Source organism: Bombus impatiens, unplaced genomic scaffold (genome assembly GCF_000188095.3).
Source record: "Bombus impatiens unplaced genomic scaffold, BIMP_2.2 scf_0487, whole genome shotgun sequence".
Classification (NCBI taxonomy): domain Eukaryota; kingdom Metazoa; phylum Arthropoda; class Insecta; order Hymenoptera; family Apidae; genus Bombus; species Bombus impatiens.
The window spans coordinates 2386561-2410771 of NT_176906.1; the positions used below are offsets into that span (position 1 = coordinate 2386561).

At 35.0% G+C, this 24211-nt stretch overlaps 4 protein-coding genes across 4 annotated transcripts; all 4 read right to left on the bottom strand.

Annotated features, from left to right (window-relative positions):
• Window positions 1–289: 289 nt before the first annotated feature.
• LOC100740468 (shematrin-like protein 1) lies at window positions 290–1630 on the bottom strand. The gene is made up of 3 exons (XM_003490935.4): window positions 1474–1630; window positions 658–802; window positions 290–344 (listed from the first exon to the last, which is right to left on the bottom strand). The coding sequence occupies exons 1-3, from the start codon at window positions 1489–1491 to the stop codon at window positions 292–294; spliced, it is 216 nt and encodes a 71-aa protein (XP_003490983.1). The 5' UTR covers window positions 1492–1630; the 3' UTR covers window positions 290–291.
• Window positions 1631–5209: 3579 nt separating this feature from the next.
• Window positions 5210–11348, bottom strand: LOC105680982. The gene is made up of 3 exons (XM_012387728.3): window positions 11314–11348; window positions 8557–8623; window positions 5210–6914 (listed from the first exon to the last, which is right to left on the bottom strand). The coding sequence occupies exons 1-3, from the start codon at window positions 11329–11331 to the stop codon at window positions 5263–5265; spliced, it is 1737 nt and encodes a 578-aa protein (XP_012243151.1). The 5' UTR covers window positions 11332–11348; the 3' UTR covers window positions 5210–5262.
• Window positions 11349–12023: 675 nt separating this feature from the next.
• Window positions 12024–14732, bottom strand: LOC100740591. The gene is made up of 3 exons (XM_003490936.3): window positions 14648–14732; window positions 13015–13111; window positions 12024–12324 (listed from the first exon to the last, which is right to left on the bottom strand). Exons 1-3 carry the CDS (start codon window positions 14660–14662, stop codon window positions 12080–12082), a joined length of 357 nt encoding a protein of 118 aa, XP_003490984.1. The 5' UTR covers window positions 14663–14732; the 3' UTR covers window positions 12024–12079.
• A 1900-nt stretch (window positions 14733–16632) lies between these two features.
• Window positions 16633–24021, bottom strand: LOC105680983. Its single transcript, XM_012387729.1, has one exon. The coding sequence runs from the start codon at window positions 24019–24021 to the stop codon at window positions 16633–16635; it is 7389 nt and encodes a 2462-aa protein (XP_012243152.1).
• Between the last annotated feature and the right edge of the window lie 190 nt (window positions 24022–24211).

Here is a 24211-nt window from a genome sequence, read left to right on the forward strand (position 1 = left end):
TGAAATCTACGTTTTATTTGTTTCATTTGCACAACATTTTTAACGACGATGAAAGTATAAAATTTAATCAACTACAGTTCAAGTCACTTACTTGACAAACATCTTCGTCATTTCTTTAGCAAAAACTAGAACTTCGAGAATATTATTTAATAGAAAATAAATGCAGTTTGCAGTAAAGCTTGTTGTATAAAAGAAGATTTCGATTATAAAATTGGCGAATGTACGAGGATAGATCGGTTTTAAAATATTTCTTCCTTGGGTATCGTGGTATCCAAACAGTCGTCTTTTCGATTAATGATAGCCATAGTGACCGAATCCGTGACCATAACCATAATAGGGGTAGCCTAAGGGGAAAAGCAGATTAGGATGACAGGGCAACGTCGATGAATATTTTGTTCATTTTATGATATATAATTCTGCTCGTGAATGTGCAACGTCGATGAATATTTTGTCCATTTTACAATAATTGTTAGAAAGGATCTCAAGCAATAATCAAATAAAAATTTAACAAAATTTACTTTATAATATAGTTAGAAATATAAAATCTCACATGATATAACATTTAATGGAATGTCAATTAAAGCTTACAAAAAATTCATTGACGTTGAAAGCACTTTTTTCGCGTTCTAAATTTTTTCATGCATTCTGTACTCTTACCATAATGTCCGAATCCGTGGCCATATCCGTAGAACGGATATCTATAGCTATAAATGTAAGGATAATATCCGCCGTAGTATCCACCTAAGTATCCTGGTTTCGCAGCGACGATGCCAATAATGACAGCCAGCAGCAGGACTGTGTACTAGAAAGAAACATCATCCTCAAAATGTGCATAAATATACATGCATTATATACATGCATAATAAATGTCACAAATCTTATATATTATTCAATTCCACGAAACTATATTTCTAAAAAATTCGTTTATACACTAACATATTCCTTTACACTTGTTTACCTGTGTATTTTTTCCCCATGTAATACCTCCTTTTAAGTTTACGATGTTCTCCAGATATAACTTCTTAAAAACTATAAAAAATTCTCAGTACGAAAAACGAGTCATATAACCTGAAGATGTATAAATCATTTACGTCTCGTCGCATTATGAAGGGAAAAAAGAAATACTCCAAACAAAATTTGAATAAAAATTTCTCTCGTCGAAATAGAATATAGAAAACCATCTATACTTGCAGTATTCAGTGATTGCATATTATTTTCAAAATAAATAAGAAATAAAATATTTAAGCGTCAATTATCAATTTAATAACGAGTGAAAATTAATTTTTTTCTCCCCTATATGATATATACACGTGGATAACGCTATTCACAAATCAAATTGATCAACATTTTTCAAAATTTCATCACTTTAGTACTAGAATGCACTATTAGTGTGTGATTTTTCAAAAATTAAATTATCTTTAATGGAATTGATCAATTTATTTCTTTGTTGGGCATAATGATTTCTTTACTCACAAGTTTCAAGCAAGCCATTCTCTGTCAGCTGACACACCTGTTATCTCCTCGAGGAATTGCACTAATTTTTCCGATCTGTCAGTAGTGTACCACTGTCCGTTCAACGTTGGTCTCCGTTTCTTTTATAACAAAGGCGAGTTCCGCCACGGCCCCCATCAGCAATTTTCCCAGCCTTCGTATTGGCTTCCCTCTGTTAACACTAATAGCAAAGACTGGTATTGTTACTCTGGGATTATGCGAATGCAACACGTCATTATGAAAGACAGACGATGCAACAACGGTGTTTCGGGGTGGTCAACCGTGTGCACGCCCTGTGAACAGTGCCTTGACATCCAAATTTGCCGAGGAATCTACGCTTTTCGTCTGAGAAACCTTCCATTAAATTTCCCAATGCCTCTTACGTACCTGGAAAGAAGAATACGTTACCCAGAAGAACGTTGTCGTGATATTTGCATTCTAAATTCCGTGGACCCGCTAAATTAGTTGGTCCTCCGCGACAAGAATGGGTTTACTTATTATTCGAGACCTGAACTGGCGACTCGATTTGGAAAATTGGATTTCTTTTTGGAAATCTCATGCATTTGCAAAGCAAGAATATAACGTGATTAGAAGCGAATCATGTATTTCGAATTGACATATGACAGCTGAAATTATCGTGTTCGTGTCGATCTCAATTTTAATAGTATGAATTTCTATTCCTCTTGTCATTCTTGTGATGATTTACACGGTTTACTGTGTCACTTTGTAATCAACGCTGTTCCTAAAATAACTTGCTAACGATAATGCTTGCTAACGTTCATAACTAACGCTAGAATTAGCTATCTGACTAAGATATGCTAATGAAGCTGAGAATAAAACTAAGAATAAAGCGCCGAAATTAAAACTCGGAATAAAACTTCTAAAGTATAAAATTGAGGGAATCGACGTAAAAAATGTGCGAGAAAATACGCAATGCATAGGAAATTATTATGCATAGCTTTATCCATATTGTGTCTTAAAAATCTTAGATCTTAAATCTTAGAAAGCTTAAAAATCATTTAGTGCCCCATAAGAGCTGCAAATTCATAAAATTACTATGAAAAATTATCAGTTGGTAATTCTAAGGTTCAGAAGATAAATAGTCAGAATTGTGTCAGTGTACGAATTAATAATTAATATTTACCTAATCATCTTCTAATAATAGATAGTAGAAGTTATTGAATAAAACAAGATTTTCAACTAGTCATTTCTACGCTGTTGGATAATTTAATTATTACCCGAGTAAGGGCAGTGTGTGCACGAATGCACGATGCGACGAAAGAAGATGCAATCGTGGGTATCGTGATCGAGACAGAAAGAAGAAAAGTTATGGGTTGTGTAACAGGAGCGTGGAAGAGGGGAACACGTTACAAAATGGTGAAATTACACGGTATGGGTCGCGGGACGAAATCGAGAAAAAAAAATGATCGTTGCGACACACATGGAACCGAGGATGTGTCTGTCATTAATTGCAGTTAATGTGCGATACTTGTAAGCCTCATTGAGCGTAACGTTGCCCAACTGGATCTTCGTTGAATCAAAGATATTCTGGTGTTCGCACGAATGTATATGAATTTTTCTCGTTCCTTTCTTTCCTTCCATTTTTTATTTTAAATTATTCAGCGAATCCTTTCAATGGACTGGACGAATCGGTAAAGTATATAATATAATCGAAAGTATATTACACCGTATTGAAATTCATCGATGACTCGAGGAAATGCGCAGCACATCTTCTATAACATAATCGCGTAATTGATATATGCAATGAATAATCATTTTGTTTCTCTGGAAAAGAATTGCGTGACTTCACGATTCGTAAATACCTGCTGCATTTCTTTATGTCGAATGTTTCGTTTATCGCGTGCAATTATTACATATGCATCAGACATATCACGTATTCCGTTAGTGTTTTGCTGCTTGATTTATCGATCCATTTAATTATATAACTTTGTGCACAAATTGTAACCAACAGGTTTGGTTTGGTTGAGCATTTGCAGTCGTGACTCGTAATCTTCACAACTGATCAAGTAAAAACCTGCTCGAATGACCAACATACATACATATATATGTATGTAAAATCAGTTTCGTTATTGAGTGATATTAAACTATTGCCAGCGATATTGTTGCTAATTTGCATGACACATAATCAGCCTCGCCTTAATCATCGCGTCAAAAACATTCAGAATCTAATTCCATCAGTTACGTGATCCTTTTTTCTTGTTTTCACGATAAATACTTCCCCAGAATCTATGATCGGCAATATTGTGAACGATGAAGGATTTTCCGCGTATTACGTATCACGATTTGTTCACCTTGAGGGGAAAACAATATATCAATTTTATTGCGTTGTTACCGTTCTGGAACCAAATGATCCATTGGAGGACAATCAGGATTCGATTGATTCTTCTGAACGGATAATTGTCATTTTATCTCTTACCTTTGATCACTGGATTAAGGGTGCTACACAAATTTTTATGGATACAATTAATAAAAATTTTCAATCTAAATAAAGATTTACTTCAGCCATTAAATATTATAAATTTGATATTTTATATATTTTTCTATATCATATTTCATTCTCTACGTTTTTGCATATATAAATTTTCCATACATATTATAAATGTCGAGTTCTTAATTGCATCGTGTCATCTTTAATGATCGATTGATAGGTCACATTTGCGTATATAAGAGATCTTTACGAAGGTCACGAAAATTATTAGACCGTAATAGTTGGCATGCGTGATGGGCACGGCGTGTAATTGCAGGATAAGGCCAACTAGAGCTATGGGAACTTTTTTGTATATCATAAGTATGGGAACGTTTCGTTGAGCAATGCCAAGTTACGGCACGTGTCGTCGGATTAGTCGTCAGATAAATTCTCAATTAAGTCGTCGGAACACCTTGTTGGACCTCAATTAAATTTTTCCAACGTCGGAGGCGACCTGAGAACAGGTCGTAATTATAATCACATTGAAAATTTTCCGCTGCCGTTTCCAATAGAATTCGATGATTCGATGAATGTAAAGTGACTATTTTAATGAATCGCTAGGTAAATATTTGTTGCAATCATCTAAGACAAAGGACATATATCTTTAATCATAGAAGGATCATTTTGCTATTGCACACCGAAATTCCATTTTTCCTGTTTATCCTGCCTATTTCATTCTGTTTATCCTCCTCGTTTTCCTTCGCAGAAGTAATAAAATATTTTTATTATAAAATTGACTCACAGAAATTAATCCAAATAATAAAATTGACTCAAACAAACTCATTATGAAATTCATAGTGAATTTTGATTGCAATGATGAACACAAAAATAAAATAGTTGCGGCAATGCACCGGTGAGATTGAAACAATTGAGGGAGCGCATCATACGTGTCAACAATGTGATTGACAGAATTGAGAGAATGTATGCGTCACCGATGTTATTAAAAGAATTTGGAGAGGGTCAGTAGTAGCGAAAATAATAAGGAAATTACAAAGGAAAGAGAAAATGTCCATAATACTTTAATTAATGATCGATACATACAAATGTTTCTTACATTAAGTACATAAATACTAACATATTACAATATTTATATTGTGAATTTTTTGTAGTTTTTGGTGAAATTTAGAATGTATATGATATACAGATATATATAAAATATGTAAAATAAAATACTGGTCATAATTCTTAAAACAAATCTATATTTAAATTTTATTTCTTTAACTATACCCATAAAAATATATTTTGTATAAAAATCCACAATTTAGTGATAATTATAAATGACATCAAGATAACTGATTCAACGATCGATCACTCGCTACTTTATTTCTTTCTTTGGTCACAAGTCCAAACGAAGCGCGCTTTTTATATCCATTTGAAGTAAGAGATCGAACCTCTTCCGACTTGCTTTCAGACAACATTTCAGCTTCGCTATTGGGGGCTGACCCGGTTTTATGATTTTCATTAGCCTTCTCCGTTTGTTCAGGTTTCTCAGTTATCGCAGGTCGTTTATAATAAGGATAATATCCACCGAAAGGATAAGAATGAACCAGTGGATAACTACTTGGATAGAAATTCAAATAAGGTACAGGTTTGATTCCTGGAAATAGATAATTGTGGAAGCCAAAACGATAAGGTAACCCATGAAACGGTGCCAAAGGATAGGAATGAAAATTAAAACCACCATAGTAGGGTCCATATGGTGGAAAGCCATAAGGATATCCACCATACGGAGGATAATATCCGGTAGAATTGACATCACCTTGTACATTTTCTGGTGATGTTATTTGTTCAGGATGTCCTTGATTCTCAGGTGGATTTTGTGGTTCCACGGGTCTTCTTTGCCCATTAAAGTTCGGATAATAGGGTTGATTGTAAGGAACATAAGGACCAAACCTTGAACCATGAAAATAAAACGGATTATAAGGATCATAAGGACTATATGTTCCATTACCACCACCTTGTTCCACGTTTCCCCGATAAAAAGACTCGTTAAAAGGACCAGGGTAAAATCCAGGAAATCCATGATAAAAACCATCGTAATAAGGTTGCTTATGATGAAAACGAGGACTGTAATCGTATCCCCCTATAGCGGTCTGGCCTTGATTCTGATCATTGATCAATCTAGGCGGGTTACTTTCATACTGCCCACTACTTGGGTTCACAGGTTGGTTCTCACCTTCGATGGGCCTATGGTGAGAATAGAATCCTGGATGTTGATGAAATGGATAATAAGGAGTGGTAAAGGGACTATGGTAATTTAAGTTAAACGGCCTACGAGTTATTCGAGCGATCTGAGTATTCTCATTTTCATCGTTTGGGTTAAGCCCTTCGGTTGTTGAAGATTCCTGAGAATTAACAGGTGTCTGAGACGATAGATGATGATAATTCGGCTGAGGGTCAAACTGAGCATAGTGATTTGCGTTAGATAATTGATGTATAGGTTCAGATTTGTATCTGAATCCTGAAGGTTGCTGGTACTGATTGGAATAATGCAGAGGAGCTGCCTTAATATTTACGTCGATAGAATTATCTTTCGTACCACTATTGACGCTCCCAGGTGTTTCTACGTTCAGTTGGTTGTAAGAAATTCGCGCATCACGATTCGATGCGAATTCGTATGGTTTGTACGCTTCTGAATTGTAATATTTTGAGTATTGGGGTGTGTTCGTTAAGAAACTGTTCTGGAACGTTTGTTTTCCTTCGTTTGAAGAAGATTCACGAGTATATCGCGGAAAACGATTGAAAGAAGTATTTGATGAGATTTCGGAACTCTCTGGCTGAGTACGGCCAATGTCTAAGGAAAATTGTGTTTCCTGGATTCTTTTCAGAAGGTTACTCGATGATTGATTCGATGGTGGATCCTGGTAATCGTTTAGCAAGGTCGTTGACAGGACCGACGCGATGTTCCTGGCGAAAGACGTCAATACCTCGGTACCTATATCGCAACAAAACGATTTAGATGTTATTGGTTCGATATAGTTTTAAAGAATTTCAGAATTTAAATAATTAACTTATCTTTTTATGTTGTTTGACGGGATCTTTTAGCTTTTTTCTAGTTTCTTTTTTTTTTTTTTTTTTTTATTAATTCGAAATTTTCTGTATAAATACAATCACTTCACATTATTATGTATCTCAACCTTTGCCATTTACATTTTTACATATTTATCGCGTGGATCTTAGGCTTTGAAAAGACAGCTAGTATCTTTGTTAGTGGTTTCGTTAATTTGATATTCAAGCCTGTTACAACACGCTCGAGACAAATTACAAGAAAGCAAATGTTCGGGTCAATACAGTATGTTGATGTCACAGCTTACGGATGTAAGGATAAACGTCACGATAGTAGATGTGGAAGGCTGAAGCTGGAAGTATAGCCAGAGGCAAACAGACACCATTCAATGCAAACATGGTTTAGTGTAACTAGAAAAAGTCCCAAAGTCTAAACCAAGCGCAATAAGGAAATTGTGAGTGTGATGAATAGTCGAAAGTAAGGAAGAAAAAATTTGCCCGCGGCAAAATCCGTGTTCTACACGTGTACTACAAAATTTACTAGTGAAGAATTTTTTAGCATAATTGTGCCCATGAGGATTAAAAGCATGCAAGTTGAATTAAAATAGGAATTAAATAGACAGATACTTATTTTTGAAAGAGTTACTGTACAATTATATTTAAAAAATTTACTTCTGCGTCAAATAGCGAATTTGCAAATAGAAAGTCTGTCTAAATTATTCTGTTTGGATTATTATTATTATTAAATTAATTATTACAATCGTCATCAACTAAAAGTATTCGAAATGCCACAGAAATTCTGAACAAACAGAAATCAGAAATTTTCATAATTAAAGATAACATTTCATATACTATATTATTTAACATTTAAATTGGAAATCATAAATTAGTTGTCACGATTCAAAGATATAAAAGAAGTGACTCGTCTGCCACGAGAAGCATCAATGTAGGAAGAAGATTGTCATTTATCGTCATAGTTGCGAAAGTGCTCTTTTTAACCTGTCAACGGGGATCCTATTAGTGTTCGCGAACTCACGTGGATAATGCAACGTGCGTGCATCGTTCATGAAGACCAACTGGCATGCATCATATTGGATGTCAATTACACTTTCTCTGTTCGAATACTTCTGCCATCGTTTACTTCATACAAGATTGGCCAATTTCGTATATTTACATATACTTACAAAGATCAAAATATATTTAATTTGTCTTTTTGAATTTCTCCATTGACCATAATAAATCAGGATAGAACGAATTACGCGATTCATTAAAGCAGCTTTGCAGTTTTCCTCACCAGTAAACAGAGTAATTTAAACAAGCTACTAAGTAATTAAACAAGTTTAAAGGTTCGTAAACGTCAAGTGCATTTTATAGCGAACAATTTCAAATATCGGCGCGATTTAATATCAAACGATTCTAAATATCAACGCATTTAATAAAATAAAACTGATCTCATTCGTCTCGTAGAATTTTCCTTTCTAAAAATAATCGTCATTGTTCTAAAAGCAGTTCAAGGGTGTGCATAGTGATGTTTAAAAGCGTTTCCCAGAACGGAATAATAATCGACTTACTGAGTCCGCTTTTTGCCGCGTTCACGTTGTCCCGAAGAATCCATAGACTAACGATCACCGCCGTTATCTGCAATGAAAATTAAAGTAAAAATAGTCAATGGGAAGAATGAAGGCTTTCCTTCTCTTTTTAAATGAGGAAAATATAAGCTTCCCTTTGAACTACGTAATACGGAGCGAGTAATGAGAGGCTCGCGATACCGTGCCCGCCAATTTTCTGTAATACGATGTTTTATTTTTCATTATGCAATGGGAGAAGCTACATGCTCAAACCCGAAGATCAACGCACTGTTTCATACATGACACACTTGGTTTGCACGTGGTATGGCCGATTGTGAAAATTTTGCGAGCAGGCAATCGCGGAGGCGGAAGAACGTCTCTGAGTTTCGAAATGTTTTGATTCAAGCACTTCTGTTTCTGTTTTCTCTGTATTTAGTTTTTTTACACGATTGTAATATTGGCTTTCAATTTAGGATTTTAATTATTTTAAATTTGAGTTTGAATAAAAATTTTGAATTAAGGTCTGACTTAATGTTTTAAACGATTACGATGTCGGATTTGGATTAAATTTTTCAACCTTCTCAGATTTGAGTGTGAGTAGAAATGTTGTATTAAGTTTGAAATAACTTATGATTTTTTAATACATTACGATGTTCGCTATAAACTAGTTTTAAATTTAATTTTGATAAATATTTGTAAGCATAACTTTTTCATTTTTTGTTTCATTAACCCGTGTCGCTATTTATGAGCAGTTATCAAAGTATGACAGGTATTCGTGTTTGTTTACAAGATATAGCACTCTTGCAATGGAAACTCATCAATATTTCTCATTTAGTTTTCATGGAACCTGTTATCCATGAGATTGTGACCTATGGCGAACGAATTGATCGTAGCAAACTTGTTGCTTCCTGAAATATCTAGAATTCCAAGAATAAAACTGAGCGAACACGATCGAGAAAATAATCGACCACGGTTATATAACATTAAAATTGCATTGTGAAAGGTGCGGCACGCATGAAAGGAACCAAAGAAAATAGATTGCAATTATTGTATCACTCGTCGCAGTCCGCATAAGGAAATAATTGTGTGAATTGTTACTTATTATTCGCGACTCTTCATATGATCGTAATTATGGACTTATACGACTGCACATCAGCTTACTAATGCATAGATACTCATTTATAGAAATCAGTAGGTACTTTCTAAGTACTAAAAATTCTTTCTTTTCAGAAATATTTTCTCTTTCAAATCAATCTCCAGTAACAAATAGTATCTACCAGAAGCTAAATTCTGATTTGATACTGTCTGGATAGCAACAAATATGTATGTGTAAGTATTATATTATATTGATAACTGATAAATGTATATATATTATCATCAGTGATCGATTAATTGATTAACGAATGATCTTTACAGCGGAAAGTTACACGAAGCCAAGTACATAAATCTGTTCGGCACGTATCAATCGGCAATAAGTAAATCGCGTAGAAAGCAAATAAGGAGTTGTATTCCCGTTTCATTCATGGTTTATTCATTCACGAAGTTAATTTCTACAAGCGCCGTACACCGCGATCGCAATAAAATACACATGGTCACTCACGATTTATACGTGCCGTAGTCCTTATGAATGGTCACTATCGCGATCTAAAGTTGTACCCGAAGAACGCCCACGTTTCATCTATTTTCTAACGAAGCTGACATATAAGTTTCCATTGAACAATAGCAACCGATCAATGAACGATCCGACTGTCGTTCGACATGAACGATAAAAGGATTTTCCAACAATCGATATGAATCTATGTCCGTTAATTTAACACACACATTTGTTCTCTTAATTAAACGTCTGGGAAACATAACACAATAAAACACCTTGTTGACAATCAATGTTTTCTTTTTTCTTCTTTCTATCAGTGACGAAGATTTTATGGAATTTATTGCTTTAGATAGATATTCGTTTACAGTTAATTGCATTGACTCCAAGTGGAACGCGTTCTCAGAACATGATGTACATGCATACTGTCTCATATTGTTCTGGTCGGATCGTAATTAGCACGATTATGCAACGTCTAAGCCTTTTTTCTCGCAAGGACGTGCACTTGCGAATATATTAGTGCGAATCTAACACACGACGTTTGCAGAACGATTCATTAAAATTTATCTGACACGTGTAAATCTGATACAGCATCTGTGCACTACACTGTTTGCAAATAGCAATAAATTTTCATGGCTACTCAACGATTACGATTTTGTTGCGACGATTAGAATCAACGGCGACAATTTCATTTTACGATTACATACTCTGAGATCTGTGAGGTTTGCGTACCCAAACTTCTTTTACGGAATTTAATCGAGAAGTTTCACTGACTTGTTTCAAATTTATTATACTTTATCATCTTCTGTAATTTATATACGATACATCGTGCGGCGATTAATTTTTAATCCTTATTAATGATTTATGATGTTCGTTTATGCAAAGTACCGGTACGATATTTTTTTATATTAAATATATATGATAAGACAATCTGACAGGTTTAACAAACGATAAAGGTAGCGGTATTATGTAAGAAACAATTGGTCGGTGTACATCGTTAGAGGCAAACGAAACGAAAATGTATTTTCTCGATTGACGGTTCAAGAAAGTAGCCGCGTTACCGCATGGTGCATCGATGTAGGACGAATATCATCTTCACAGTTACGAAACAGTTGGTTTTTTTTCTCTCTGTCAACGAGGATCGTATTAGCGTTCATATAGGTACTCACGTGTAGAGGGTAATGCATCGTGCGTGCAGCTCGTGACGACTAACAGGCATACACCGTACCCGATGTCATTTATACTTTCTCTCCATAAACGCTTCTGCCCTAATTCAATTGATATAAGTCCAATCAATTTTGAATATTTCATACGTAAACGAAATTACGTGTAATTTTTTTACTCGAATTTCTGATAACTAATGCAATCGACAAATGGTCGATCAGTTTTATATATTTCATACGGGAATATCATCATCGAATCTATATAATTGATACACACAGAAATGGTATCAATTGATCGTTTGATTCATTCTTAGAATTGTAATTTATTATTTAGATTGAGTAATAATATAGTTTATTGTATAATCAGGAAGGAACTAATTTAAAGTAATATTTTGGAATAGAATTACAGTATACGCTACGGAAATACTGATTCACAAGATAGAAAGTTGTCGATCACATCCGAATTATATACTTGTCATATCACCATCAATCTTTTTCATTTGCTACATAGTGATTGAGAGCATATAATTGAAGGGATACTTACCTTACATATACTTTTAAGAAGCAAGTTGCTAAAGAGGAATAAAAGTATTCTAGCGATTTCTCATATCTTTAATGACACTACCTAAAAAAGTTTCATTTAACTATGATTTTTAAATACACATACATACAATCATACGTGACAATAAATATAATGAAGTTTTTGGAATGTATAATGAAAGTTTTAAAGCTTTTGTACTTTTTATTAGAAATTTTTTATAACTAATGGAATTCAATATCCTATGTGACTGATCGTGCCAACAACGCCAGGAGCAACGACACCACGAGCATTGTAAACTTGTACAGGTTGCGGATGCACGCCTACCAGTCTCGTTGCCCTAAAATTTGGATTGACAACTACCGGTTGTACATTTCCGAATCCATTTAATTGCCGAGCCTGAATGGAATTAAATTGTTGTCTCATGAATCCTGGATACTTTGCCAGCATTCCAGTTACGCTTCCGTAGGGAATGCCTCCTAGAATAAAATAATAATAATTAGTAAATAATGGAAAATAACAATTCGTAAGTAAACATCGTAGTTCTAATAAGTGAATCGAATTAAAATTAGATAAAAAGTTTAATTAAAATGATAATATTAATTATACTTTATCGTATAATTTTTTAATAAATTAAACAATATTTTTATTCTTGAAGTAGCAATTATACTAACTAACTTTATATTTAATTTAGTTTCATTTTTATATTGACTTAAATCTTATACGTTCCGAGCAATATAACATGAAGCAGTCGATATCGCCTACGCAAGTGTTGAAATCTCCACTCGGCGCATTGAAATCTCTACGATTTCTAAATCACACGCAATAAAAATGTATAATCAGGTCCAATATTTTTATATCCTGTTTTTATAACCTTGCTTAATATGATGGAATTTTTGGTCTTCTACTCTGATTCTCAGAAGATAAACTGTTTATAATAAAAGTGAAAGGAATTCGAGCGGAATGTTCTCGAAACGCAGTGTCGTCCTCTGTCGTGATTCAATCGAATGTGAAAACACGTTTGATTACTTTTATCAAATTTGAAGTTAGTTATAACAATAATGCACACATAGAAATAGCAAAATTACAAATTACTCGCAGAGAAACGAAAGTTAAGGAAGTTTCTTGATATTATGTAACGTAAAAGGAAAGTAAGTAGACTGACTTACCATACGCCAATCCGTTCACCATCTCTACGATTCCTGCGCTGTCCGGCGCAACTGTCGATAAGTTCAGCAAACCAACCATAGTTAACAGTAGAATGATCTGTAAACAATTAATTATTGCCATTTTATAAGCAGACGCTAAAATGAAATGGGAAAATCCTAGTTGTTTCTGCTGACTAAATCAATGTAATTTTTGAAGCTGAACGTACTTTATCGCTCTTTTATATGTGCTTTCAATCAGATACTGAAGACAAAAAAATTATCTTCCCATATTATTAAAACAATATTCAGTTTGTCGATATAACAGAATTTAATAAGGTATATCAGATTCTCAATTAAGAAATTATTAACAAGGTAAGCACATTATCCTCGAATTTAATTTCGCGATAGCAAACTTAGGTAATTGCAGTAAACGACAGTCATCGATAGAAAGTATGATATTATTTGCATGTTAGTTTTTACCTGGTAATATAAATTAATTATACCGTAAAAAGCAAAATGTCTTATCGTTACTCGAATATAGAAATCTCGCAAAACGTTAAATAAACATGTTTGAAATATTAACTGTTAGATGTTAAACGTTTTCGCTTTCTCCTGTGATTTTATTTTTGTTAAAAAAAAGAAAGAGAAGAAGCAGGAACATATATATGCAGCTAAAATACACAGTTTCATTTGGATGCATCGTTTAAGTTTACTTTTATTTCAGCACACGTAGTCGTGTTTTCTGTTTGTCGAATCGTAAAACAAGAACGAAACTCGAGTACAAACTTGAAGATTGAATTATAGGCTCGGCGTAAGGTTACTGTTAGCCAATCCAAGGCCGGGATTTCGTTTCCACTAATTTCGTTATTAGAGAACACTGTAAACGAGAGAATTCGCGTAAGGCAGTGATTATATTTCAACTATTAAAATCCAACAAATAATGGAAAGCAGATATAAATTACACAGCCACGAAATTTGGTTTAAATAATTATTTCGTTTAAATTCACTCCAAAACGGATCGATTTGCAAAGTTCATTAAACATGTTTTTAGAATTAGCATTACTGTGAAACATATGGACCTTGGAGAACACAATCACCTCTCTTACGTTAGTCACGCGAGTCATGTTGCTGTGACTATTTTCTCTTTTTCGTTCTAGTTCGAACGCTTATAAAACCCGATTTAATTATCACGTGAGGAACACCGATTTGACATTATCAAAGCATATGTTTACCGAAATGTTTTATCGCTTCCTTTTGCTTTTATTAATTCAATATTTTGTAAATGATTAGAATACACGAACGTATCTAAAGATTATTAGAAATTAAATTGTAACATTTAATATTTGAAATTTGGAAGAAAAACAAAAATTTTAACGAACAATCATTGCGTTTAGATAATTTTCATTATTTTAAATCTTTTATATCGTTTAACTCTTTTCTGTCAAAAACACTATTATAATAACACTTTATCGCACTTCACTAAGGAAATTAATATTTATATATTCTCATATATGTATAAAAGTCGTCATTTAGAAATAAATGTAATAACTATACTGTTAAGGAACACCACTCATTTAAGATCCCATTTTTAGATGATTACGAAGTGCTTTCTTATTTATTCTTATGTAAAACGAGCACAAGTGCGACGACATACCTTCAAAGGAATCATATTGACCTTTTGATAGTCACTTTGCAAGACAAGAAGGAAACTAAAGCACGAAACTAAAGATCGAATTATATACGGGGCTCGGTCTCGCAGTTGGCCAATCAAAGGCTTGTATTCCCTTTCAGTATCGAGTGTTATTCATCGATACAGGATTTTATTAGAATGCAGTACGTACCTAAATGGAGGATATCGTCCACCTTAACCTTGGTGAACGTCCAGCTACCACTCACGTCGGTCGTGCCAACAGAATAAGGTAAATACTCTGTAATTCGTATTTTTATCAGGGAAAATCTGATTCCGATTGGGAAATATTTGAAAGTTGTCCATTGCACGTTGTTCACTAAACAAATTGAAAATTGAAAATTTTGTTGCCTCATAGGTATTACAATCGTCCAGCAAATATAATTTCACTATCAAATTTGATTAATACTAAATTTGATGATACTAAAGAATAGATGTATTTATATTAATCTTTATACACTCAGTTATTGTACTAAATATTTCCACTTTTCTGACTGAAGAAATTGAAAATTGTATCACGACAAATAAGTATCGAAATTGATATCTAAATATAGCTAAAGATCTCGTTAATTGAATACTAAAGGCTATTTTGATTAATCTTCATACGATCAGTTATTGTATAAGATACTTCTATTTCACGCATTAATTACTAGTAACTAATTACTTTGCCTACATAGTTTCTTAGCCATAACGATATTCAGACCATGAAGTTCATAGGTGCATTTGATTTAATAAGACGATTATTTTCTAAGCATCGAGTAATTAATATAATAGCATGGATCATTATTCTAAACTGCATAATAATCGTTAAGTGCAAGTACATCATTCTTCATCGACGAATCATTCATCACGTCTGCAGTACGATAAACGGAAGAATGATTCAGAAGTTACTTACTAAATTCCATGGAGAAATTGTGACGTTCTATTGTACTGAATTGGATCAAGGATATCCACTTTAGAACAAGGATTGATGTTACGTAATGAGCGCAACAATTTAGATTATAATCAATTGTAGAAAGAAATAATTAACGTGTTAGTAAAACGCTAGAAATTCGTTAAAGATTGTTTATGAAGATTTTTCAGGAATTTTTTAAGGTTTCTTTAAGGATGTTTTATGAATTTTCTTAAGATCTTTTATGGAATTTTTTTAATTAAGTGAAAATATTTTAGTAATTTTTTAAAAACTTTTTTAAGGATTCTTTAAGGACTTTCTTGTTTTTTGTGCAACGTTCATTTTTATTTAAATAGTCTGATTTATGTACAATGTACATGTAATAGGTAAAGAACTAACGATACCAAATATGTAACTTTATTCGTTTAGTAAAAGATTTATAGAATTAATGTCATTATAATTGTAACAAATTTGTTTAAATGTTAGTTAGAATAATTTCGATTTATTACAGAAAATAGTTTGCAAAGATTTGTTAAAACGTTCCATCCTGATTTCTTTCTTCACATTTTCTTTGTGCTATCTCTTTTACTCGCCTCTTGCTTTACACCCAGTGAATATGACCGTTCGATCTCCATCCTTCCAGCATTATAATTATTTCCTTTCCACAAGTTATTTAAGTCTGAAAACATTGCACAGGTAAACGTGATATACTTTTTACCAACTTGCCCTCAAAAACTAATCTAAAACAAATTGTTTCATAAGTGACTCATAATCACTAAAATAACTCAAATTCGTTTCGCCTTTCTAAAATACCGTATCACACAAAACTCTCTCAATATGTGAGGTTAATGAAAGGAAACTCTAATGGTAATCTCTAATGAGAGTAACATCATCTTAACGTGTCATTAACATCCTTTCCAAACAATTTCTACTCGTCTACATAAGTCTTTCCCAATTAGCTCAGCAACAGCACGATTTTCAATTTTTCCTTCTTTTCTTTGGACTCTACTAAAAAGACCTTAAAGTACTGGTATAAAATACAAATAAAAAATAAGCATTCTTAAAAATCATAATTCTCCGATATCCAAGAAACAGTAGAAATAATTTCCCTGGAACTTTGTTCGGTCAATTGAAGAGCTCTGTTCTGAGGTATAAAATTCGCATCTGTCTTCAATATGCTTCCAATCTCGTAATCATTATGAGTTTTATCAAAGTCACTCAAGGTTTCTATCCTAGCGTCCTTGAAATCGAACCTTTCATCACTCTTGACAGGAAGAAATATTCTCTTCGATTCCTCTGCTTCCTTATTCTGATTCACGTCAACCAATCTTTCCTCCATAGTTTCATTCCCTTGATTCTTTTCTCGACCATCGTTCACCTTCTCTAGATGCTCCTGTTTTATAGAACCTTTTACAGATAGTTCTTGATTTCTGTCGTTTTTTGCCGATTCATTCACTAATTCATTCGTTTGATTCTTCTTTCTGCTTCTGGAATGCTGCTCCGCTGTACCAGTTTTACTCGAAGTATCTGTCTCGTTGCTAGCTTCGTTGACAGATTTATTCAGGACGTTAGAAATGTAATTCTTCTTCGAATCTTTACTCTTCTGATTTCTCCTTCGAGCAATTTTAGAAGCTGACGTCGTTGTTGCAACTAAAGAAGTAGATTCGACCGTGGCAACCGTGGTAGGAGAAGGTTTCTGTCTTCGACGAGCTCGATTAGCTTCAGTGGCAGATTTTGTCACAGTTTCCATTGTAGAAATAGCGTTCTTCGATGGCCTTCGTCTTTTCTTGCTTGTCTGCTTCGTGGAATTCTCAATTTCTCGAGGACTCTCGACCACGGTTATTCGAGGCTCGGAATTGTCTAAAGTATTCTTCACCAACTCGCTCGAGTTTCTACTTTCAAACAAGGTATCCATAGAACTATTATCTATCGATTTTTCTCTATTTCTCGTTTTCCTGCTTGGGACTAATGTCACATCTTCAGGAACAATCATTCCTCGGGAAATACCTCTAGATTTATAAGAAGTCACAGATTCTTTTTCTTCGAGTTTCTTTTCCTGTGACGAATCATTCTTCGTTTCCTCCAACGTTCCCATCTCCTCTGAATTGTCTTCCAAAGTCTTCTTGATCGATCTACTAATTTCTTCTATATTTCTCGATTTGATATTCATCAATTGTTTGTCCAGAGGTAGCTTAATATTTCTCGAATTATATCTGCTGCTATATCTCATTATTGGTCGATACTCGCTGCTACTTTCTATGTTATCTGAAGTTCTATCTTCTGAAGTGTCACTATCTATTCGACCCCAAAATCGGTATCTTCCACGTGGATAAGTATTCGTTCGATATTTCGTAGCAGAGGCTTCCTCTGCTTCTTCCTCCTCATCATTGAATTTTCTTAGCAAGCCTTTACGCTTCTCTGCCTCTCTTTTTCTATTTTCTCGTGCTAAACGTTCTCTCTTTTCCCATGGATATTCGTATTCGTAATTCATTTTATCGCGATATCGACTGCGTCTCCGTTTCCGTCGGTCTTCTTTGTCTTTATACCACGGAAAAACATATTCTTCTTTCTCTTCGTTGCTTTCTTGCGTTTCTTCGGAGTTTTCCTTTGGATGGAATCTTTTGTAATTGAAAAATGGAGGATGGTAGAAGGCTGGTTTGTTTATACGTGGACCAAGCTGCGAATATTTTTCATCTTCATAGTTCTCTGCTGGAGAAGATGGCCTAGAAGTATATGAGAAAGACGTTCGATCTTCCTCTGATTCGCTTTCTTTCGATGCGACGCTGCTTTCTTCAGAAGATTCTGTGCTTGACTGAACTTTCGTCTCTGTCTGTGCTTTCTCCGAAGATTCTTCATTGGAAAAATATGATTGATGAAACGGTTTCGAAATATCTTCATCCTTTTCCTTTTCATGTTCGTTTCCCTTCTGTGTTTCATTGAAATTTGTAGAGTCTGAAGTTTTGTTATTCTCATTAGAACTATTAGTAGTATTCAATGAAAATGATTTCTCAAAGTCTTCGTTTGATAATTCTCCATATTTTGGAGGATCGGTATCCAGGAAGCTTTCCAAGTTAAAGAATTCAGTAGAAGTCGACAATTGTGGCTTCTGTGTGGTTGTTGTTACTTCACCTTCGTTCACACTTTCGTAAACTGCATAACCACTTCCTGTTTTATTTACATCTGCTTCATTTGACTGGTTAATTAGATCATATTTAAAATTAGTAAAATTTTCAGATTTGTTCTGGTAATCGTCTTTGGTATTATTGCTCATATATTCTACGTTGCGGTTTTCTTTCACAATTTCTTGACTGTCGAGTTCATTGACTTTATCTGTGGTCGTCACAGTTTCTGTCCAATTAATTTTATTAGTCAAGTCCAACAAAGAACTCTCTGTAGTGGTTAATGTTTGGTTTGAAGGGTTCTTTCTTCTAATATAATTATACCTTGGCTCGCTTCGTCTCTTGTCTTCTTCCACCATAGTTTTATTCACAAATTTGCCAACATTCCAAAGATCACCTTTTGGTTTCGAGTACCTTATTCTGTCTTTAATCGTGTACACAACTTTTTGAGATTCTTCCTCTTCGTGATCGTCTTTATTATTCGAAGAATTAATCGTTACACTATTCAGAATCTTCGATTTTTTCTTTGTATCGATCGTTTTTGGAAGTTTGGTGGAAGTCATTGAATTTTCTTGAGTAGAAGAATCTTTGTCGTCCTCAATCGTCGAATTTTCCAAGTTTCTTAGTTGATAATCATTTTCCTTCCACTTCAAGAACCTATTTCCTATTTTGTCTTCTTTCTTTTCCGCCGACTGTGAGCCCAATTCAATGGAAGCAACTAATAATTTTCTTTCACGACTAGAGTTCAAGTCATCCTTCAGATCCCGTTTATAAATGCGGACTTTTCGACGACGTTTCACAGTTCTAATCCCAATTACAGGTTTCTGTACCGGCTGAACCCTTAATCGACTTTTCTGTGGAACTCTAATTCTCTTGTACACACTTTGTCTGTACCTATTCTGATATTTAGGCATCGGTCCTTTAATATTAATTCTCATATCACTCGGACGATCCATGATATCTATCGACACACTATTCTTCTCTTTCTCTCTTTTCCTGTAACTCGTCGAATTTGTACTAGAATTCGTTTTAACATCATCCACTGTATCATCCATTAAAGTAATTTCGTCTGAAGCTGGAATCGTTGTCGTCTCACGAACCTGATAAGAATTCGCTAAATTCTTTATGGTACCCATAACGTCCTCATAAACCTGACTCTGATATGGTATACTATCTGAAAGCTTTATCGAGGATATTTCACTGGCAGATGTGACAGGACGTCTCTCAATTTTCTGTGGCCTTTTAGAATTTTTCGTATACTTAGTCCGTGAACTTTGAACTCTATAACTCTCAGGTCTTCTTCTTGTTCTTGGCGTCGTTCTTGGATAAATTTTATATCGAATTCGCCTTGTTTTCTGAGCTATGATGGGATTGGAAATATGTTTTCGAAGTTGTCGATAATTCTCTGGCCTCCTAGAAGATTTCTGTATCACGTGATCATCCTCTTCTTTAGGGAACATCATGATTCTCGAAACGAACTGCTTGCCATTTATTTCAGCTGGAGGAACTGGATCTTCCACTTGTTTCTCTAGAAATAAGGGATTATCGAATGGATCTTCGTCGAAGTATTTAGCCTTGAAACAGTCGAGCTTGTCTCCTAATCCTTTAAGACGAGGAAGATTCCCCTCCGGATCTTTATTTCCTACTGGTTCTTCTTTCTCTGGTAATACCTTTAAATTAGGCTCCACCTCGTCACATTGCATATAAGCATCCCTCGAATTGTAAAAGTCCATGGCTCCGTATGTTTTCGTAGGTAATCTCTTAGGATCTACCGCGTATTTTAAAGCAGATGGAGTTGGCATCTTTTCGTTATTGTAAAATGGATATTTTTCTATATTTATGGTAGCTTCTGTGGTAGCAGTACTTTCATCAGCATGATCTTCCTCGGTTAGTTCTTCCACGTAATCGAACTCTGGAACTTCGACATCAACGTCAATATGTTCTTCGTTTTCGTCATCTTTCCCTTTGTTAATTTCTTTATCGTTATCTTCCTTACTTTCATTCGTTTCTTCGTTAAAACGACTGTTTATTTCCTGGTTTATGACATCCTCAGTTATCGTTGGTGCCTCGTCTAATAATTTTGCATGCACTTTTAATTCGTCCTTTACTTTAGAAACCTCTTCATGAACATCTTTCTTTTCTTCCACTGAATCGATCACTTTTTCTTCTTTCTGCCCATCAGTCACCTGAAATGTTTTATTTAATAATTCTATACGTTGCTTTAATTCTTTCACCATGTTAGAGTCATCCTTTTTAACGTCCTTTCTCTTTCTTACTAAATCAATTAGATTTAATTCTCGTTTCTTTCTTCCGGACACTTTAGATGTTTCATCTAATAATTCTTCACGTTCTTTTAATTCATCTCTCGCTTTAAAATCTTTTTTTTCAACGTCTCTCCCCTTCCTGACCAAATAAATCACATTTCCCTCCTCTTTCTTTCCATCGTCATACCTCGGCGCCCTCAAATTGCTTTTAATACACCCATTCCTCCCATTATACCCATTCACATCTATGCTTTCTCTTTCCACGACACGCGACTCTTCTCCCCAATCCTTCCCACAATGTCTCGATTTCTTCTCCTCAAACTGTTTTGCCTGCGACGTATCCAGAACGAGCCCCACTTCCAGGTCGCGTGTCACTTTCTGCGAGCAATTTCTCTCGATCGATGGATTTTTCGCTGCTCGTTCTATTTCACCTCGATTCGACGTGCCATTGTTTACTATCGAGCCTTTCACGATATCGCTTTCGTCATCAACTCCGACAAATCTTCTTTTACGCCTTTTTGCACGAATTCCACGAACCCCGTCGAGATTCGACGCCTGACGAAACGGTCTCAGAACGTTTCTGCCCTGCTTCGACCCGTTTCCGCCACGATTTACGTAATCTATCGGTTCATTGTGCCAGATTAAATCCTTCTGCGGCGGCGGAGCGCCTCGAATCAAATCAGACGCTGACTTCGTGTTTCTCTTGCGATTTAGAGGATGCCGTTGCATCTGTGGTAAATCGAAATAAATCCGATACGTTCTAGGATTTTTGTATACCTGACGACGTTGTTGAGAAACAGGAATCGAGCTCCAGTCAGACAGCGTGGTGTCAATCTCCGGTTTACTTCGCGGAACAACGTTGTAATAATAATAATCTGGTGTTTTTTGAGGAAGTGGGGGTCTCAGTATAGTTAAGTCTTGTAGATTATTTTCAGTGTTAGACAGAAAAAGATTGTTAGGTTGTAAACTGTTTGGATGTTGAGGATTTCGATACAGACTGTTTGGATGCTGATGTTGAACATTTTTCAGGTTTTTTTCGTTCTTCACGTGCATCAAAACTTTCATGTAATTTTCATTCATTGAGACAGGTTTCTTCGTAGTCGTCATATCGGTCAGTTGTTGGTTTATGATACTCGATGTCGATGATTCCTGATTTGAAGATTGAATGTTAAGATTTAAGGGTTTTTGAGGTTCTTTTGATTTGTTTCTAATTGTAATTTTGTAACGTGGTTTGCGATTGCTCACCGAACTTAACGTTGGATTGAAAAGAGAACTGTCAAAGTTTTGGTTAGATTCTTCGTTACTGTTTAAAATCTTTTGGGAATTCAATAATGAAATTTCTTGATCATTCATAAGTATTTTATCACTATGAGATTCTAGAAAGGAAGGTGGTTCCATTTTTAATTGTTCATCGGAATTGATCGATTGCCACAGTTCGTCCATACTTGCGCTATCCACAGGTAGCAATTCACTACTATGCCCATTATTTTTTAAATATGCCGAATCCACAGAACTATGGCCAGATGTTGTTTCCTGAACACCTAAGATCTCAGGTTCCAAGATTGGAAATATGGTCGTAGGTTCTTCGTAAACAGAATAAGGTACAAAATTATTCAAATTTCTAATATAGGGAGGTTGTGCAAGATTCTGATTCAAAGTCGTTGATTCCGATATCAATGGAAATTCTGTGGTTGTCAATTGATCCTGCCTTGTTTTAAAATAATCCCAGAAGAGTTGACCGTAGCTAACAGTCGTTGGATTCTCCTCAGTGCGTGTAAAATCAATTATATCGACGTTTGGCGAAGATTTACTATTGACTTGGTATTTATGTAACCCTGAAGAATTTTGAGACCAATTTTCCAAATCTTTTATGACACTCGTAGTATCCGTTGTACGATCCGTAGAAATTATATTCTCATCCATCGACGCTACAGTAGAATTCTCAACATTTTCAGACGATGACAATTTTCTTCGTTTTTTATCCGTTTTCTTTCTTCTTTCCTTCATTCTGTCATAATTATCACGTTCCCTTGATCCAGCTGAGGTTTCCATATCAGTGGTTGTCTGAACTTTCTCCAGTTTACTTATCTCAATCCCTTTCTCCATTTCTTCAGCTTCTCTTTCCAAATCCTCCTGCAGCTTCTCTATTCCCTTTTCAGCAACTAATTTTGGATTTACTAAAACATTATCACTGATTTTGCTCGTTGCACTCGTTTTAGGAAGAGCACTATCATCTTCATCAAACTCCTTGAACTCCTCGGGTTTAATCTTCTTATAGTTTTTATCTTTTGTCTCGTTCTCTTCTTTCTCGTGATTATCATCATAATCATCGTCTTCAGATTTTTTCTTAAGATCTAAATGATCGTGCAACTTTCTGGCGTAACCTTCGTGAAAATCAGCGTCTCTGATATGTCCAGCATGATCATACGCAGAATCTTCGTAGCCTTCTTCCGTATAAACCGTGTTCACTTTAGTATTCTTCACCACTGCCCTTAATCTTGCTGCATTTTCCTTTTCCTCTTCAGATTCCGCGTTCTCTATAGCTTTCTTTCGAGGCAGCTTCCTCAATGTATGAGTTTTTCTCACTTGAGCGTACAGTTTCGTTGGTACAAATTCTAAGTGAACTTTTTTGTCCTTTGGTGGCTTGGCCCATTCACCTGGAGCAGTGTATTTCGGTTTTGTTGGAACGTTTCTCGGTTCTTCGTGCTCTGAATAAGGAATCGCGTGATCAGCTGGTCCATCAGGCTCTTCTTCTTCGGAAGAAGAATCATCTATAGAAGATTCATTGTCCGTTGGATTCTGGACTCTGTTGTATACACTGGTGTCAGACAATTCTTGATCTGATTCTCTCTGATTTTCTTCTTGAGAAACAGTGGTTGAGATTTGCTCAGTTGTTGATGATTCTGCGAAGAAGAATTCTTCTTTAGAGATGTTGGGTTGTGGCTGGATGCCATTTGTGGGAGATCCCTTGGTAAATTTTCCTGAACCATGTGAAATATCCGACACTGATTTCCCTTGAGACCCGAAAACCGACACCAGTAACAGCATTAACAACACTTGATTCATTGCGCTATTGTGAGCTTGCCATTGCACTTGAGCAAAGATAAGTCAGTCAATTTGCGTAATCCTTGTCTATGCACAATACGATAACAAGTGGAACATGGAATTGTTGCTTGAGAAGTTTAACATCACTTTATTTCAGTCAGACAACTATTATAGTCAGTATCACTTTACTGCAGTCAGACAAATTTGAATA

What these genes read in the sequence shown, in the direction of transcription:
- LOC100740468 (XM_003490935.4), bottom strand. An exon ending in CCACGGATTCGGACATTATG is followed by an intron (nt 345 to 657) that starts GTAAGAGTACAG and finishes TTTTCCCCTTAG; the next exon opens with GCTACCCCTATTATGGTTAT.
- LOC105680982 (XM_012387728.3), bottom strand. An exon ending in CGCGGCAAAAAGCGGACTCA is followed by an intron (nt 6,915 to 8,556) that starts GTAAGTCGATTA and finishes GTTGCGATATAG; the next exon opens with GTACCGAGGTATTGACGTCT.
- LOC100740591 (XM_003490936.3), bottom strand. An exon ending in GGTGAACGGATTGGCGTATG is followed by an intron (nt 12,325 to 13,014) that starts GTAAGTCAGTCT and finishes ATTTTATTCTAG; the next exon opens with GAGGCATTCCCTACGGAAGC.
- LOC105680983 (XM_012387729.1), bottom strand. Translation starts at nt 24,021, where the DNA reads ATGAATCAAGTGTTGTTAATGCTGTTACTGGTGTCGGTTTTCGGGTCT.